Genomic DNA, 17,281 nt, shown 5'->3' with positions numbered 1-17,281 from the left:
ATGGTTACCATACAACAGACAACTCGATCGCCGTAGTTTCCCCGTTTCCATGTTTATTCCTCGTGACTCGTGGTGCTCCTGGTCGCGGTCCCCGAGCTCGCGGCATTGACCGTTCCGCCTACCCCCCCATGACCCCCCTTTCTCCTGTTCCTCCCGCAGTCCCCCCTTGCAACGAGTCCAGTTGTTCAACTTCAATTCAGGCTGTATCACCTGCGCCCGACCCGGCCAATCGAACCGTGTCCACCGGGCTCCTCCGGACACCGAACTTTTCAGCCGAGCAGACGAAGTAAAGGGAGGCGTTAAAATTCAGGCCACAGGACGCGATGTTACTCGTTCATTTCGTACTTTGAATGAAGCTGGAAACTGATTTTCACCCTATGACGTGGAATTTGATTAGATGCATTTGAGCTGAAATTCAGGCATATGGAAGTCTGAATTTTCGGGACATACGACATTCGAAAAGTTCGTTTCATAGGATTCGTATGGACTCCCGCTGCTCTTTTTACGGCGAATATAGTCTTTGGATCGATCGCCAGTGGGAGCCAGCTGGTAGAGAGATCGGTAATGCCTTCTTACAGAGTGACTCGACACTCAGTTTTGAATTTCCCTCAATGATTCACGAGTTGCAGGTAGCAAGGGGGCGAATCAACGATCCTGCCGCAATCCCCAATCGACCGAAGCGAACGAATGTGAGAAAATCATCGGCGGAAAACCAAAATCCCAGACCCACGACTCATTTTACCGATCTCTCCGGCCCTGGAAGCGACCCGCTGTACGAAAGCTCGATAAGTAACAACCCCCGGAACGAAGGAAGGTCGGCAAATCAGCGCCCCCTGCTCGAAGGCCATACGGAGTCGATTCGCATCCGTCGATAGGAGGACCGACTACCAAGGGGTTGTTACCGGCAACCAGGGTGCGCAACCCCGTCGCGAATTATTATCTCCAGACTGGAGAAAATCGATCCGAAATCACCCCGATGAAAAGCGTCATCGCTGGCCCTCCGTCGCGCCAAATTCTCATCCGCAGCCGATTTCCCCTCGAATATCCCCCGTAATCAGTCCACCTGCAAAGGACATTGGACTCGGAGAGAGCCTCGTAGCCTCTCGGTCGAAGCAGTCGTCGTCGTCGACTTCTTCCTTCTCTTTTTGCTTCTTCGTCTTGCGAGCGCGACACCTACCCATACACTATACCATAATCTGTGCTTTCGATTCTCTTTTAGGGTTTGAGCGGTGGCTCGACTATAGAGCTCGGAGACGAAAGTGTATAACCGGTTCGCAGCTGCAAGCGCGGAGTCGCCGCGTATCGGACCGGCGTCGCAACGGTCCGCAGTTCACCGCACCAACTGTCCGAGGCTTTTGTGATCGCGTTAGTTCGGTAACAGCTTTTGCTTACTCTCCCGTCGGCGACCGGCCCCCGATTTTCGACCCTAACACCCACACCGAACCCGCCAATTTCTTATCGTCCGTCTGCCCCGTTGATTTCTGCGCCGCAAGCTCACCACCTGCGAGCTGCGCTCCTCGCGCGCTTCCCCCCCACACGTGGCCTGAGCTTTCATCCAGATTCCTGTGAATCCATCACGACGGGTAAACGTCCCGATGGAAAGTCATACGAGACGAGTGCGATTTGTTCGATCGCCGCGTGATTTCACGTTCGTTGCGTAAACGTACGCGACGCCGGATATCGGAGCTTCGTGAAGTTTGTGGTGCGGGGAAATATTCGCCGCTTCTCGCGAAAAACTGTTTCGCGACTCGACGGGGGGATAGGCGAAGACGCGCTCGGTCGAGGAAAAGTTTTGCGCCAACGGCGTGCCTCTCCTTTGAACTTTGCTGCGTGTTCACCGCTCACTCGAGGACGCTAAGGGGGGACAATTCGGTAGCTTGGAGTTATGTCTACCTATTATGGCAGAGGATTTCTCGAGGAGATTCACTACAGCAAAGGTTTGTATCCCGATCGTGCTTTCGGACTTTCGCCAGCGGATCGATCGACGAGCGGCACGGTCGGTAGAGATAAAAATAAAAACTGAAGTAAACGCACGATGTGTCTCGAGATTTATCGGATATCCGGTGACGTTTCCACCAATTTATCTCGTTACCGATCTCAGACTCGCGAGAGTCGCGGTTATAGTGTGTGTAATATGGTAAGAGACGATCACGAGAAGCGTGTAGGACGTCCGAACGTTCCGCAATTTATCAAAAGTGGCGATTTTAATTGGCAGCTAAAATCGAAGCCGTTGCAAAATTTTATCATACTCAACTAGCCGGGTGTACCGATTCCGCATCGCCGGACGTTCGATTAAAACGGTAAAATTTATGTTACAGAAGTACAAGCAGCGTCCGACGTGGTAACGAACTCCTCACGAAATAGATTAGAGAATTTAATTACCGTTCGGATGAAATTACCCGGCCCTGACAATGGAGATTTCTCAACCGCGTTACTTTATTCTTAAACAAACTTCCTCGAAGCGCACGCTCGCGTCTCCTTCGCACATTTACTACGATCGCGCTCCAGACATAATTATACCACTGCGGCTGAAAGCTAAAAAAGACCAAGCTCTGTCGAGAATTGCGGTACGTGTCCGAAGAGCGAGTGTGACGCCTCTGTTTAACCATCCGAAGCATTTGCGTATGCAAATCGGGATCCCAAAGTCCACACCCATACGAGCCCCGCCGAGTCCGTTCGTTCGGTTTCAAAGACTTAATGGATGTCGATCATTAGTATAATGGTGCGTATCGCGTTACCGCGATACAGCTACGGTGTCTCTGAGTGCTACTTTACTCGAAAATAAGTACCCCGCCACGTATCGTTTCACCGATCTACGACAAATTTCGTCACAACTCCATTAAACGCACGCGTGTCGTGAGATCCCAAACTTTGGAAGACTCCTCCGTATCCGCTTCCGTTAATTTCCTTTTCTATTCGAATCTATCCCTTTCGGGAAAGAACATCACCTGTGTCAACTGAGCCCCCCCCCAAGTTTTCAAATTTCTATTATCTCCTTTCGCATCATTTCCACATGTTTGCACGACGAAAATTCTCGTTTGCACAGGCACGCAATCGCCGGTATCGATCGAACATAATCGTACGATACCAGCCCCCGAGTTTTTTCCCTCTCGCTTCCTGTCGTACTCCCTCATATTGCGGGGTGTAAGATTTCGACCCCCGAAGCTGTTTGGCGTAGCATATTTACGGGAATGCTTCCGATACCGGAATCGCATCGATTGCAACAGAAATTCCAAATTTCAAAACTTGAGGGGCTAAATTTATACTCGGGCGGGAGCATCGGCTGTTGATCGATGACCGATCGAAAGCTATCGAACGATTACACGGCCGGACCGTTCCGCCGGTCGGTTTTGACAGACGGCATCAATGTCCGACGGAGTGATTGATTTTACCATTTATGAAAATAACCCACACGCCGGGCACGTAGAGCGTCGGTGAGGTCCGACGACCGTTCCCGGTCTCGATCCACCGCGTAGAGTTTGCCGGTGCAACCGAGGCCCACGTGGCGAGCGGTACCGGGGGAAAGGGGGTAGGGGTCGACCTTGCGTTCGTTGCGTTCAGCGTTGACCGGACCGGCTCCTGGACCCCACCGGAGTGTGCCCTGATGCCAGTCGAGCGTACGCGATTCACGGATTCGGCCGACTATCTTTCAAAAGTTTCAACGCTGAAGAGGCAAGGATCTCGATACCGATCGCACGTCGCGGCAGCCTCAAGTTATCGATCGATACGAAAAGATGCGGTCCCACTCGCGATACCCGGTCGATTACTCACGCGGTGTGTGAAGTTTCGAGAATAAAGGACAGCCGAGAGAGCGACTGGATCGGAAGTTTTGTTTTTTTTTTATGAATTTTTTTCTCGTTTCGCTCACTCGTAATCGAGGAGAACAAAGATCGGCTTCGCTGCAGCGGTAAATGAGAAGAGCGACGTTGAATCGCGTGTGTCGCACTTGTTGCGCTGACCTGTTAGGATTCTTCTTGACGCGTAGCGCGGCATCGGATAGTCGCAACGATTGCGATAGAACGAAATTAGATGCGTTTCGTGGGTATTTCGCGGTGCATCGACGTCGCACGGTGCGGGGAGGGAATGTGAATCGGGAACGGTGTATACCTATGTATATCTGCGAGTACACGAGTTGAATGGATTTGAGGATAAAGGATCCGCTGTTGCTGCTGCAACGCAAGTACCCCGGCGTTGACAATGGTGGGGATTGCGGTTAAGGAAAGTGAGGTGGAAAATAGCCGCAGACTGTCCCCGTCTCAAATGACCACTGGAACTACGTTGAAGATATTCAACTTCGTACAGGTTGGTTTCGAGTTACCGCCCGGCCGCCCGCTGTACGGCCTTCGCTTTGCTCGCTCGCATGCCCGAAGTATTTCAAATTGAAAATTCAAAGCAGCCGTATGTTAATGAATATTGTAATTATAACGTATTATTTTTCCTCCTCGATGCATCGAACGACGCGCGTGAAGATTGGGATGATTGATTAACGCTTGTTATTCCCGCATCGGTTAGGATAATCATTTTACATGCCGGGGGACCACGTGCTGTGCGTACGACGGGATGTGAAAAATTAAAATAGACCACCGATCGCAATTACGGAGGTGAAACAGGATCGAGGCCTGTACGCGTGTAGGAGGAGAATAACGTCCGGACGTTCGTTCGCCCGAAGCGCATCCGATTCATTATCGTCCAATTCGCCGGCTCGCTTTCAACGTAATATCCGTTCCGTAAGCCGTACTCCGTCTCTCCCGGTGTATTTATTTACTCCGCTCGTGTTTATCGTATCCATCCCGGTACGCGGCAGCGTTGTCAGTTTCGATCGTTCTACGAAAGGATACGCGTAATCGACGCTGTTACGGTATACGGAGTGAAATTTTCCATCGACGGTAGCGGTAAGCGAGTTTTTACGAATTCGGAGAGGCGGCCGGAGCTACGCGGTGCAGCTGGTGCGGTCGTTTGACGGAATTTCCACCACCGACGCGATGCAGTTCGCCCGTACGTGCGGCGTGAATATCTCGTGGGTAGAGAACGAGAACGCGAACGTGAACGCCAACTTCGAGCCAGTGGTCTCAACCGGTGGATGGATTGAATTACTTATTCACATAGTTTAGAGGCGTAGTCATCGCTCCGGAGAAAAGCGGTTCTCCGAAGACGGAGACGTACGTCCGCACAATCACCCGTGGCCCGAAACTCTTCGAGTCCCAGGCGAGTTTGCGGATCCGCTGACGTGCCACATTTTTCTGCGACTAGACTTTTCGGATATCGGTAAGCGAATAATTTGAAAATTCCCCGACACTTATTTTCCCCGAAGAGATTCGACGTTGGGCCGCGCGCGAGGCACAAAGGTGGTGGAAAACTATCGTCGAAAGATTTCGAATGGGACGGAGATAAGCTCTGAGTGAAAGGAAGCCTGAGAAGCACTTTAAGATCGACGATGTGCGGTTGGAAGGAGCTCTACGTGTTCTTAAGTAACATTTATAGTTCGTAAGTAGGTACGCGCACCACGTACCACGTCTACTCCGCACGTGTAGTACAAAACCCGCTCCGAACATACGCCGCAAATTTCACCAACACACATCGGATAGCTGCATTTCCACTTACGCGGGTATGGGTGCGAATTCGAGTACCCGAACGTATACCGCCGCGCGGTACCCCGCGGAATGCAACGCATGCCCGACTAATGTATATCCACCTGGCCGGGCGGACCGACTCGATCAACGAGCGAAACTTTCCGCTACTTTTGACTCGAATTTCCGAAACGCGATGAGAATCGTCGGGGGCATCTGGGTGCGGCTACGGGATCCGAAGACCAAAATGTGCATTTCTCTTCCCGTGGCCGTAAAATCCTCACGGTTGACCGTCGTTCTTTCGTTTTACCGCTTTTTATTTTTCATTTCTCAGCGTCCGCTTCTGTCAAACGGTCGACGTACCCAGAACTCCGGGCGACTCGCGTTATCCGCCCACGCCTCCTTGAGGGAAATAAATGTCCAAAGTGTCGTTGACACCCACGCGTCACGTCGCAATCTGGTTGGCGAGGCGTCGCGTGGTCCATGAATCGTACCAGCTGCCCTCGCGGTATTTTGACGATCCGAACGAGTGGGGGCAATGTGTACATAAATTATTCGAGAATTGATAAACGCGGCTGACAGGCAATTAAACGATAAGTTCGACTTCGCTCGGCCCGTAATAACTCAAATCCTATTAACGTTGGATTAAAGTAACGATTCGAATGTAATCTTTGGTCAAACTTTGAAAGCCACTACGTAACCGCGCCGGATCAACGGACCACTCGAACCGGAGGGGGATCAGGTGCTCGGCTCAACTTTTTAAAACTTGAGGACTTTGATGGTATTCTTTCTTTTTTTTTTTTTCTCTGCAGAATATCCGTGCGAATCTCATTAATTCGGGATTAAAAAAAGATAGAGAGAGAGAGAGTCGGAGAGTGGGAAAAGCTACGCAATTTTTGACGCCGCGTTGTTTTTGAAGTGGCGAAAGCAATTCCGCGAAGTAATCCCAACGAATCTGAAAGTTTGAACGTCTTCCTAATCCACGTAATTCCCGATACGCCCTTCTTATTTTCGGCCGATCACTCGGCGCGGTGGATACATTATATCGTATAATCGAATTTTCTTCCCCGATGTGCATTATACTTTGCTGCAATTTATCGTCCGTCGAACTTCGAATACGGTTCAGGCGCTGCGAGCCACATCAAAGCGAGTGATAACGTTCGACTCGAGAGCGAGGCCTCCTTCGGAATTGGGTCACGACGGCAGGTTCTTCGTACCTTTGCGAGTGGGTAATATCAACTTTCGTTTTCACCCGAGCTGCAACGGAGCCTGGTGGTTGACGCCGAGTAAGTCAACGAGGGAATATTTTCACCCAGATGCACGTACAGTTCCTCACTAACGAAGAACCGACCACCTCGCGTTTCGTCGAATAAACGTTGTTCGGCTCCGCTCGTCTCCAGGGAAGATTAGAATCTCTGGGTCAGTAGAAATGAAGGGATGGAAGAAAGAGAGATCGGATCTCTTTGAGGCCGCACGACCGATAGATGCGGACTCCGACGCGTCCGTGTCGGTACGTCATAGGTACGTACGTACGTAACGTGACGTAAATGTGGGTGGCATTCGGTAGCCATCCCGCTGAAGTTGATAGGTAAAGCAGTAGGACAAGGAAAAAGACCGACGACCTCCGACGCTGCTGCCGCCGCCGCTGCTGCTGCTGCTGCAGTCGCCAAAGAACGGAGAGCCCTTTGACGGGACAAAAGGAGATGAAATTCTTTGCCTACGTGGGAGTACGCTTTGCTCCCTGGCAAACGTTCTCCGTATAGCTATATCGTTCCCCGACATCTCCCGCGCGCCACTCCGTCCCTTTGCCGGACAGAAACGCCCGGGGCCCACGTATGGGACTATCGCCAATTTTTATTACGCTCTTTTCCAATTCTTCTTTTTCGAGGAGCCGACCGCGATCGAGTGACGTAATATCGCGTGGAGTCCGAGGAATCCGAGAAACGGTGTACGCGAAGAATGGCGAGGAGAGGTTCCCGCCGGTAATTTCCACGGCACACAAATACATTTGTCTCAGAAATCAGAGCGTGGGTAAATCGAAGCGAACCCGGCGATTCGGATGAGAGGAAAAAGCTGTTACTCCGACGAAACAAGGACAAAACCCTTGTATTGAAACACGTGCGGATCGCGAGGCAAAAGCCAGGCGAAAGTTTACCGCTTGCTCAAACAGCTCCGTCGCCGGTTCTCCCGCGAGGCTGTCCGTTGTCCGGTTTCCGATAAAAGCTTACTTCTGTCTACGCTGCAGCGACTCGGCTGGGAAATGGGAGCAGAAGAGTCGGGCGTACAGTTTCAAGTTTAACTCGCGTTCCACCCCCTCGACCCCCGACATCCCTAGTTAATGAAGCTGTGCATGCATATACCTCGCTATTATACCGGCGGTATTTGAAAAAATTCAGCGCATACTTCGAGAACTACGAAACGATTCGCGCGTCGTTGCCGGACAGCCGATCGATCGAAGCTCCGATTCGCCCAAGTGCGCTTCGCTTTTTATTCCAAATTAAGAGTTCGCCTGGTAGAAGAAAAAAAAAAAGGGGGAAAGCAAATATTCGGACATTCGTCGAAATACGGAGGAATGTATTGATTAGGAAGAGAAAAGAGAGGGCATGATGTATTTGATTTCATCTGAGATTGTCAGAATCCAATCTAGGTAACATGGTCCGGAGATCTTTCGCGGTCAGGGAAAGCCAGAGGGGCTGATATTGCAAGGAATATTGTTTGCAGTGGACAGTGGGCAGTGGGCAGCGGGCAGCGGGCAGCGGGCATCGGAACCCCGAAGCTGGAAATCGATCGGTGTATTACGTGTCCGCGGTCGAAGTCGGTGAGTTGTGGGACTGCAAACAGAGTTCTGTGTGCTGCCCCCGAGCCTTCGTCCAACAATTTGGTCGTTATTGGTTCCGCCGTATAATACGTCTATATCGAGTAGCGGGGATCGTTTTTCAATCTACCTACGCGCCTCGCCTCGCTTTCATTCTCTCGTCGCCGGTGGTATCCCCGTTTTCCTTACGCGGGACCGAAGGTGGATCGGCTTCGCCCTTTAACTTCTTTTCTTTTCCTCTCCCCCCCTGCCGCTCGTTCCTCGTTACGTTATCGGCGGGAAGGGCTCCCTTCTTTACAAAAGAGGAGCGGGAGGAGGGGGGCGGGGATCAGCGACCGTTTAAAATATACAGAAATTGATTGTCTCCCGTTCCAGACGCAGGACTGACTCTGGTTATTTTGTTTTTGTTACAGTACATGGGCTCCTTCGCCGTTGGAAGTCCTGAAGTCGCTGGACGGGCGGAGTACGTGCGATCGCGACTCGGTGCTCTTAGAGTGAGTAGGATCGTGAGAGAATTGAGAGTTGATGTTCAAAAAGAAGAAGAATCGCGGTCATTCGAGGGCTGCTTCGGTCGCGCGCAAATTATTACACGGATCCTCTTGCCGGGGTCGGGATTCGCCGGAGGAACTCCTCTCGGCGTTTTCCTCCCGGCTCTCTCTCTCTCTGTCTTTCGGAACAGAACTCCCCCGGTAACGTTAAGCAACCCTAAGACAAATTATTCCGGTACGCTTCGTCGCATAATAAGAATCAATATGAGATCCCATCAACGTTAATGGCCCCGTACCCCCCCGAGCTCTCGTCTACGCCATTTTAGATCCGTTTGTTTCCCGTTTTTGCATGCGTGATAAAGTCCCGGTTTTTATTTGATTCCTTTACTCTTTTCATTTTCTTTTCGTTCTTACTGTTTTTTTTTTTTTAATACATCCGCAGCTCTTTGAACTCGCCCCCCCATTCGATTGGGAAACGACGCAACGTCCCAAAACTATACGTTACGCTACCTTCGAATTCAAAATCCCAGGCGCCCGTCTCTCCGATCCGAACAAAAGTCTCATTTCGCCGCTACATGGATTCGTTTTCCCTGTGCAGCGCAAAAATATTCCGGGCACGAAACGCCGTTCGTCCTTACAAGCCACTCGCGGTAATCTCTGCCGATATGCGAGCCGCGTATGGACGAACCACGTTCGCTGATTATTATTCTTATTTTCTTGACGATGCGTGCGGTGGACGAGGCCGCGAAGCCACGAAGGTCCGTAGGGCTCGGCATGCGGGACGGTCAGGATATCCGGGATGTTTTAATCATTCGCTCTAGCCTCGGGGCTGTTCTCTTGCGACTCCTGACGCTCCGCGGGGAGAAATTTGACCGGGCAGACGCGAACGGATGGACGTATCTCGAGCAAACTGGAAGGGCCTCGGGCGCAAGGGAAACAATGTCGACCGAATTAGCGGATCCGATTCCAGACGACGGATTTCCATCGCGGATTTGCATTTTCCCATGTACTCGATTCGGTTCGATAGCTGATATTTGTTACCATGGAATCGAAACAAGGCGACGATATACACCGACGAGGCGTCGATTCGACTTACGCGAAGACAGTTGAGAGCAACGCAAGGCTTATTTCTCCGCCTGAAATAGATCCATTAGCACGTAGCTCGTTCGAAGATCAAAGAGTCGATGGTTATAGAAACGTGGCGAGTATCTAGTTTCGAGGTTTGATACGGACGCACGTCCTGGTTCCACGGGTCTGAAAACCGTTTATTTTTCTCCACTCGTATCTTCACCACGACTGTATAGATTACACCTTACGAGTAAAACATTTATACCCGGGTCGCATCGTACTTTCATCTATTAGCGTCGAGAAGGCCGATCTGATTGCAGAACTGCAACTTGCTCCTTGGCAGTCGCGTGCGATTCCATTGCGATATCGTACGCGGAACTGACGGGAAATTAAATTGAAATGAGGAAATGGCAGGAGGCGATAATATCTGCTTTCTACCTCGCGATATTGAGTTCGAAACTTTTTCTGTTAAATGCATGGGAATAACCGCGTTTTCAGTAACGATTTTGTATTTGTTCATTCTTTTTTTATTCGTTTGGAGCTAACACGATTTTAATTGCAATAATTGAAGGGCTTGGTGGGAGTGGAAATTTTTAGTCGCTGAAGACTGGACTGTCTAGTGAAGTTTTAACGACATGTTTCAGCCTTCTGTACAGCACTTGAACATCCTCGCGTTAACGGTGGTCTCTCAGTTTTTGATTTATTCTGAGGAAGATAACCCGAAAGTGTCACATGAAAAAAATCATCCCTTCTTGCAATTGATGATGACTCGATCAATTTTATAGGGAGATCAATTTGGCTTGCAAATTCAGTTTCCTGAGGTCAAGATATTAAAAAATACCATAGAAAATCCTGAATAAAAAGAAGGTCGGATACTGGCCCAAATTTTGAGTAAAATTTAAGACTATAAGCTTGGCGTTTTTTGGCCTACAAGGGAGCCCAAGCTTTGCTAGAGTCAGGTAGCCAGCAGCGCAGCGCTTTGTTGTGAGACGTCACCTTCGAGGCTGTGCAGAGGTTACGCCCCACAACAAACCGCGCGCCCGTGGCTACCTGACTCCAGATAAGCTCGGGCTGGATACCCCGTTCTCGTAGACCGAGAAATTTTAGAATATTTCGACCCGTGCATGGATTGCTACGAATCAAAGTGGGTCTGCGACTGAAACCAATCGGTATGTCTTAATTTTTCTGCTCTTAACAGCGAATAATTGATGATCACTCGATCGATTTTTGAGCAAAAAATAAATCATTGTTTCAATTGGATTTAATATGCTTTTCTTACGTATTTTGACCTCAGGAATCCGAATCCAGAAGAAAAATTGATCTATCTCTAAAATTGACCGAGTTATCGCCAATTTTCAGCTTTTTGGGGTCAAAAATAAAAAATTGAATTTTAGGTCTATCTTAATGTAATTTGAGCTCAGGAATCCGAATCTGAAAGAGAAATTAATCCATATGCAAAAATGACGAAGTTATCCTCATTTTTTCGCATTTTTTGGTACAAATTTGAGGATATCTCGAAGGGAAAAAATCGTAGCTCAATTTGGACAACGGATTCGTGTTCCTGAGGTCAAAATACATAAGAAAAGTGCCATACGATCGATTTTTAAAAATAAAAATTTTTGTCCAAAATTTGAAAAAATCGTAAGGGGTACCCCTTGGAAAAATCTCAAATTTTGGCCAAAAATTTTTATTTTTTAAAATTGATCGTATGGCACTTTTCTTATGTATTTTGACCTCAGGAACACGAATCCGTTGTCCAAATTGAGCTACGATTTTTTCCCTGCGAGATATCCTCAAATTTATGCAAAAAAATGCGAAAAAATGGGGATAACTCGGTCATTTTTAAAGATAGATCAATTTTTCTTTCGGTTTCGGATTCCTGAGCTCAAATTACATTTAAATAGACTAAAAAATCAATTTTCTATTTTCGACCCCGTAAAGCTGAAAATTGGCGATTACTCGGTCAATTTTAGAGATAGATGAATTTTTCTTCCAGATTCGGATTTCTGAGGTCAAAATACGTCAGAAAAGCATATTAAACCCAATTAAAAAAAAAATTCGCTTTTGACCCCAGAATCGAAAATTTTTCAAGGGGTACCCCTTTGGATTCTTCGATTTTTGGGCCAAAAATGAATTATTTTCATGTATTTTGATGTCAGGAACACGAATCCGTCAACTCAATTGAGCTACGAATTTCGAGAAAAATCTAAAGCCCAATATTTCTGCCATCCGAGAAACCGTGTATTTCTCAATTCTTCGATTGACTGTTTCCCGATGTATTTGGGTTTGAACAACGTAGCGCCAGCATTCAGCAACAGCAGACACTCATCACGGTTCATTAACGTGAAAACTGTACGTGCATATATGCGTCCGATCGAAGTGGTTATTAAATTTATAATTCATCAAATGTTAATTATCGCTCAAAGTTGACCCGTATGTAGGATCGGTAACCCTTTCTGCTATACATATTTATAGCTACGTGTGTATTCAGAGGTACGTAAGTTTCTACTTTATGAATAAATTTATTATTAACCGCAAGATTCGATGTCCATCGAAGCGAGCCTCGCAGTCCCCTAACTCCTTCGCTCGTTCACCGTTCGCCGTGCTTCCTTCCAGCCCCTTTCCGCTGCAAACTTCATCGGCTGTAGAACTACCAGCTCCGTCAACCCTTCGACGAACCGAACGTAACTTCTCGTCTGTAAAGGGAAACGGAACACGCGGCGAATGATTCGACCGCGACGCGTGTGTCCGCGTAGTTTCAAGAGAATCAAGGTGAAAATATCGGGAATGCGCTCCGCGTGCGACTCGCCAACCGCTTCGTATCTTTGCTTAATGAGTTTGAGGTACCGGAGGGTAGAAGATGGGTGGAATAAAAATGAAAAACGCGAACTTTATTCCCCTCGTTTATCTCGTCGAAGCGTGGCACCGGTCGCCCATCCGCAGCCACCCCGTTACATTCGCCTTGAAACCCCCGCAACTCGGCACTACCTCGAGAGTTCGTGCCGCGCGGCGGCGGCGGCGGCGGCGGCGGCGGTGTATTTCATGCATAATTAATGCAGAATTTGTTCATTTTTCTTTGGCGCGTACCAACTCGCATTTAAGGGATCAGATTTTTAAGCTATGTTTACATAATAGCTGCATGAATACACCGAACTTAATGAGGCGAAAATTACGCTCCGCTGGCGATGCTGCCGCTGTCGGTACTATGGGTACACGGGGTGGAACCCTCCCCTTCCCTCCCCTACTCACCCCTACCGACGCCAGAGTACCCGAGTTTCCTGTTTACTTTGCACAACAATGAAAGTAAATAAGAAAAATATTCACAACGTTAGACCCTCGTCCGGCGGACGACGAGTGCCCCGCGCCCAGGATATCGCTATCATATTCCGTTGGAGTCGCTTCTGCATGAAAAGATTGAATTTTTATAGTTCGTATACGTCTTATCATCGAATCCCTCTTATTTTCTTATGTTCTCTGATCATCTTCGGTACAAAAGTTTGATTCCTCCGTAGCAGCGGCGAAAGATGAGCTATAAAAGTAACGGTTACGAGAGACAAGTGGACGAGCGGAGTACGGCGGCTCCTCGAGTTCTTACGTCCGGTGCTTTTCAATTAACTCGGCGTATAGCGGAGGACGCGGGCTACATCAATGACAAAAGGGTCCCCCTGTAATCGCATCTGTCCAGTCGTTCGCTCGTGGACAAGATCGTATAACGGGAACTTTCCTACGGATAGCCGAAAACTATTTTATCGTCCCAGTTTTACGACCTATAAAGGAAAGGCTCAGTACCCCAAATTTGGTACTTCGATTCCAGTCGCGACTCCCGAGTCCCGACCCTCGTCGCCGTCCCTCGACCGTCGAACTTCACGTACTACGATTATCAATTTTGAATCGATTCGAAAATTCCGAACGCGCGAATCGCCCGGAATGAAAAAAAAAAACAATAATACAGAGAGCACGCGCGCGTGACCTCGCCGAGGACGTCAAGTGGTGTATACGAGGGAGACGTTCGGGCGTATAGAAATACCTCTACGCGTTTCGGTGAGCATTATAACGGAGTCGGAACCGAGTCTGATATACCCGCCGTGTTCCTGCTCCCGAAGTTTCCTGGATTCCATAAATCCCAATATTAAAAAAAATCGCAAGGGTCAGCCACGCGGTCAGATCCGCCTTGGTATGCAGGCGAAAACACCCTGTGCGAAGGTCATGTCGTACGCCCGGATTCTACGCCGAAGAAGATGCCGCGGCTGGAGCACCGCCAAGAAAGATATTGGCTGACGTTCACCGCTAGAAAACTCAGCGTTTGTAGTGTGAGCCAAAATTTAAGTTTCGTTTTTTTCCTCCCCTTTTGTTTCATTTTTGTTTCCATCTGCCTCCGCCCGTGGAAGGTAATTTTGAAATGGGTACCTTGATTCGTAAAGAATGATAGAGAAAAGAAACAACAAAAACAACAAAAACAAAAAAACAAACAATACTTGGATAAGATGTTTCTTTTTGTTCGTGAAAAGCGAAGTGAAAGAGGGAGTAATAGACGTGTGGCGGAAGAATCAATCGAAATCGCAACTACACACGTCTCCTGGAAATGGATGAGAGAGAGAGAGAGAGAGAGAGAAACGGGGAATCCCCCCGGTGTGGACCTTTGTGAAATACGGTGAACAATGTAACCCAATCGCAGCGTTGATCCCTCATCGACACCGTTTTCGCCAGTCGTTGCCCTCCGGTGCTTTTTCTAACCGCGTAACGGGTTTCTCCTTTTCTTTTTGCGAGCTTCCTCTTTTTTCTCTTACTTCGCCATTCTCTTTTTACCACCCCTGCGGAGATGGAGGTTCTAGAACCTTTTCAGTTCTTTGGCTCGTTCGTGCGGAGGCTCTCTCATTTTTTTCTGTCTCTTCAGCTGCCTTTACCCAGCAACGTCTCCCTCCCCCCCCGTGCAGGAGCGGAAGGACCAAGCAGCGACAGCGGTAGCTCGATGGAAGGAGTTGTCTGCGAGAACCGCAAGCTCGAAAGCCTCGGGGCCTCGACGATGCAAAAGCGGCTAATGCAATTACGCACCACAGTCACTCCGTACAATCAGCAGTTTATTTTTTTCCGCAACCGAGATTCCGCGGTTTAATTGTTTCGAGCCGGTTCCGACCGACGTCACGTCGGGTGGTTCGTTGCGACCAACTCGGCGGAAAAATCGTCTCGTTTCAATCCTAAGAAAGATCGGTCGCTGCGAATTTTCCGTGCCACCGACAGCCTACCGATTAACGGCACCGCTATTTTCGATTCCGTACTCAAATCGCGGTCACCTTCGCGCCGACTCCCGTTGACTCGCATCCCCGACGAATTCTCGAGACGGGAAAGAAGATGCGTCGGACCATTTTCGCCAAATTCACGTGAAACGAAAGAGAGAGAACAAAAAACTTGGCAAATCTCTAACATATTTCTACATCCGAAGGGATAATTTTTATTCCTTTGGGAAGAAACCATTCGACGAAATGATATTCAATACCGAAAATCGTGGAGACCTTTTCCATTTCATGCGACTGACAATCGTTGAACAAATTACTCGTCGAACGTGAATTCAGCTGATACGGGTCGACGGGCCATTGAAAAGGGGAAAACACCCGTCGAGCGATTTTCAACGGGAAACTGAGCGAGTAATCCACCGTTGCATTCCGATCCCCCACCCTATTTTGTCCCTAAAAATTGGCTGCGTCTGGGTTACGCGATCACCCGACGTTCAGGTGCGCCGAGCTACACACCCTTCGGGATCCACATCGATCCAGGCCCGTCTGCGGCTGGTTTCTCCCGTTATGTAGGTCATGCGAACATCGGAACATGGTCTGGCAAGCGGCACACGGGGTGGTTCCGCCGCCGTCCGACGACCGCCTCGTTAAAGACAAGCTCCCCGACTCCTGGATCGCATTCAACCGTCGACGACTGACGGAGGCGGGATTGCCGCTTTTGCATGCGCGATGCACACTCCCTGGGCATTAAACGGCGAGAAAGCTTTTATAGGTCTCGCGGTTGTCGCACGAGTCGCAGATGCAGGGGTCGATCACCCGTCAAAAGGACCCCAGGTACGCGCGAGGAAATTATTCAACGACGACTCCACTTGTCGCAATTTTCTTTCACGGTTGTCGTATTCAAAAAATGCGAAATTATCGTCAGTCGAACGCAATTTATGAAACGTACATAAATTCGGGGTAGGAAATTCGCAACGCGTCTTCGTTATGACATCGGAATCTCTGGTTTGCTCTCGATTGTGCTTTTCCCAGGAATTGAGTGAAATTGGAATGATCCTTTGAATACCGGAGGGGGGCGGAAAGGAAGACCTGAAATGCGAGGCGAGAAATGCCTGGGAAATTCCGAGAGTTCCTCAAAATTCTCAACCCCCACAAGATCGCATTATTAATCGAACGAGTGTAAAAAACTTCTACAGGATTTCCCGCTGCTCTCTCACTCGAGTTATTGCACTTTGCTTACCCGCCGTTCCACAACTCGTCCTACCCTTTCAATGGCACGCAACTTTCTACAGACTCCACAGAGTTCTAGGGGTGCAAATCCGCGGTCTTCAGTTTTCTGCCCTCGCTCACTTCGGAATAAGTCAGCGGGGTCCTCGTCTTTGACGATAATTTTTTTCCATTACCTCGCGCCAAGTCATCACTCCCCTCATTTTGAAAATCGAGGCTAAAATCGAGGTAATATTTTTACAGAGTTGGAACCGTCTTCTCGCGATATGAGCATCGAGGAGTCGTAGATAGCCACGGAGGGTGCGAGGTAAGAATGCTCCGCAGAATCGTGTATTAAGACAGATAATGGGCGGCTGAAGTAAAATAAGTGTATCGAGTTCGTGTGTTTCGTGCTCCGCCCTCGTTACCGGAAGCCTCCTGACCCGTGACCTCGTAAGTAAGCTCCGGGCTCGCGTGCCCCGTCGTAGCTCTCCGTGTATTTTTTCTTCTCTTCCTTTTACCACCATTTTTCTCTCACTCCTGTTTTCTACGGGTGGTCTTTATTAACTCGACCGGGGTACATGTAGCGAGGCGATACCGCTCTCACCTCATCATTGGCATTCATATATTCGCTTTATACGGCTACTCCCCGGTTTCCCATATTACCGAACTCTAAATTTCCCGCTGATATATTTCACCGAGGAAACTCACCGAGCGAAAGAGCGCTCGCGCGAAAAACCCTCGCTAATTCTAAATCATTCCCGTCTCCTCCGAATAATGGAAATCGTCGGGGAAAGTTCTTGCGGTACATCGCGCACACTTGTACGTGTATACGGAACGGACGCGAACCGATTCGGAAACGCGTCCTCGACGTCGGGATCGATTCGTCGCCGCGGTGCGTGTCTC

The 17,281-nt window shown here is 49.1% G+C and overlaps 1 protein-coding gene across 5 annotated transcripts in view; it reads left to right on the top strand.

Moving 5' to 3' along the window:
- The first annotated feature begins 3,619 nt into the window (after positions 1-3,619).
- Positions 3,620-17,281, top strand: part of LOC105688586 (tensin-3-like) — an 86,665-nt gene continuing 73,003 nt past the window's right edge. For 2 of the 5 annotated variants that reach the window (XR_001103202.3, XM_012405021.3), the window contains exons 1-2: positions 3,622-4,302; positions 8,796-8,876. Coding sequence is in view for 4 of the 5 variants with exons in the window: in XM_012405021.3 (XP_012260444.3) it covers positions 4,198-4,302; positions 8,796-8,876 (186 nt within the window). In the remaining variant the exon portion in view is untranslated. Of the gene's footprint in view, positions 4,303-4,814; positions 5,266-8,795; positions 8,877-17,281 lie in introns of those variants that run through there. The other 3 variants (XM_012405022.3, XM_048657228.1, XM_048657227.1) reach the window with 3 other exon arrangements.

This window comes from Athalia rosae, chromosome 6 (assembly GCF_917208135.1).
Source record: "Athalia rosae chromosome 6, iyAthRosa1.1, whole genome shotgun sequence".
Lineage (NCBI taxonomy): Eukaryota > Metazoa > Arthropoda > Insecta > Hymenoptera > Athaliidae > Athalia > Athalia rosae.
The sequence above is the reverse complement of the archived record's forward strand: the minus strand, read 5'-3'. Positions and strand labels throughout refer to the sequence as shown.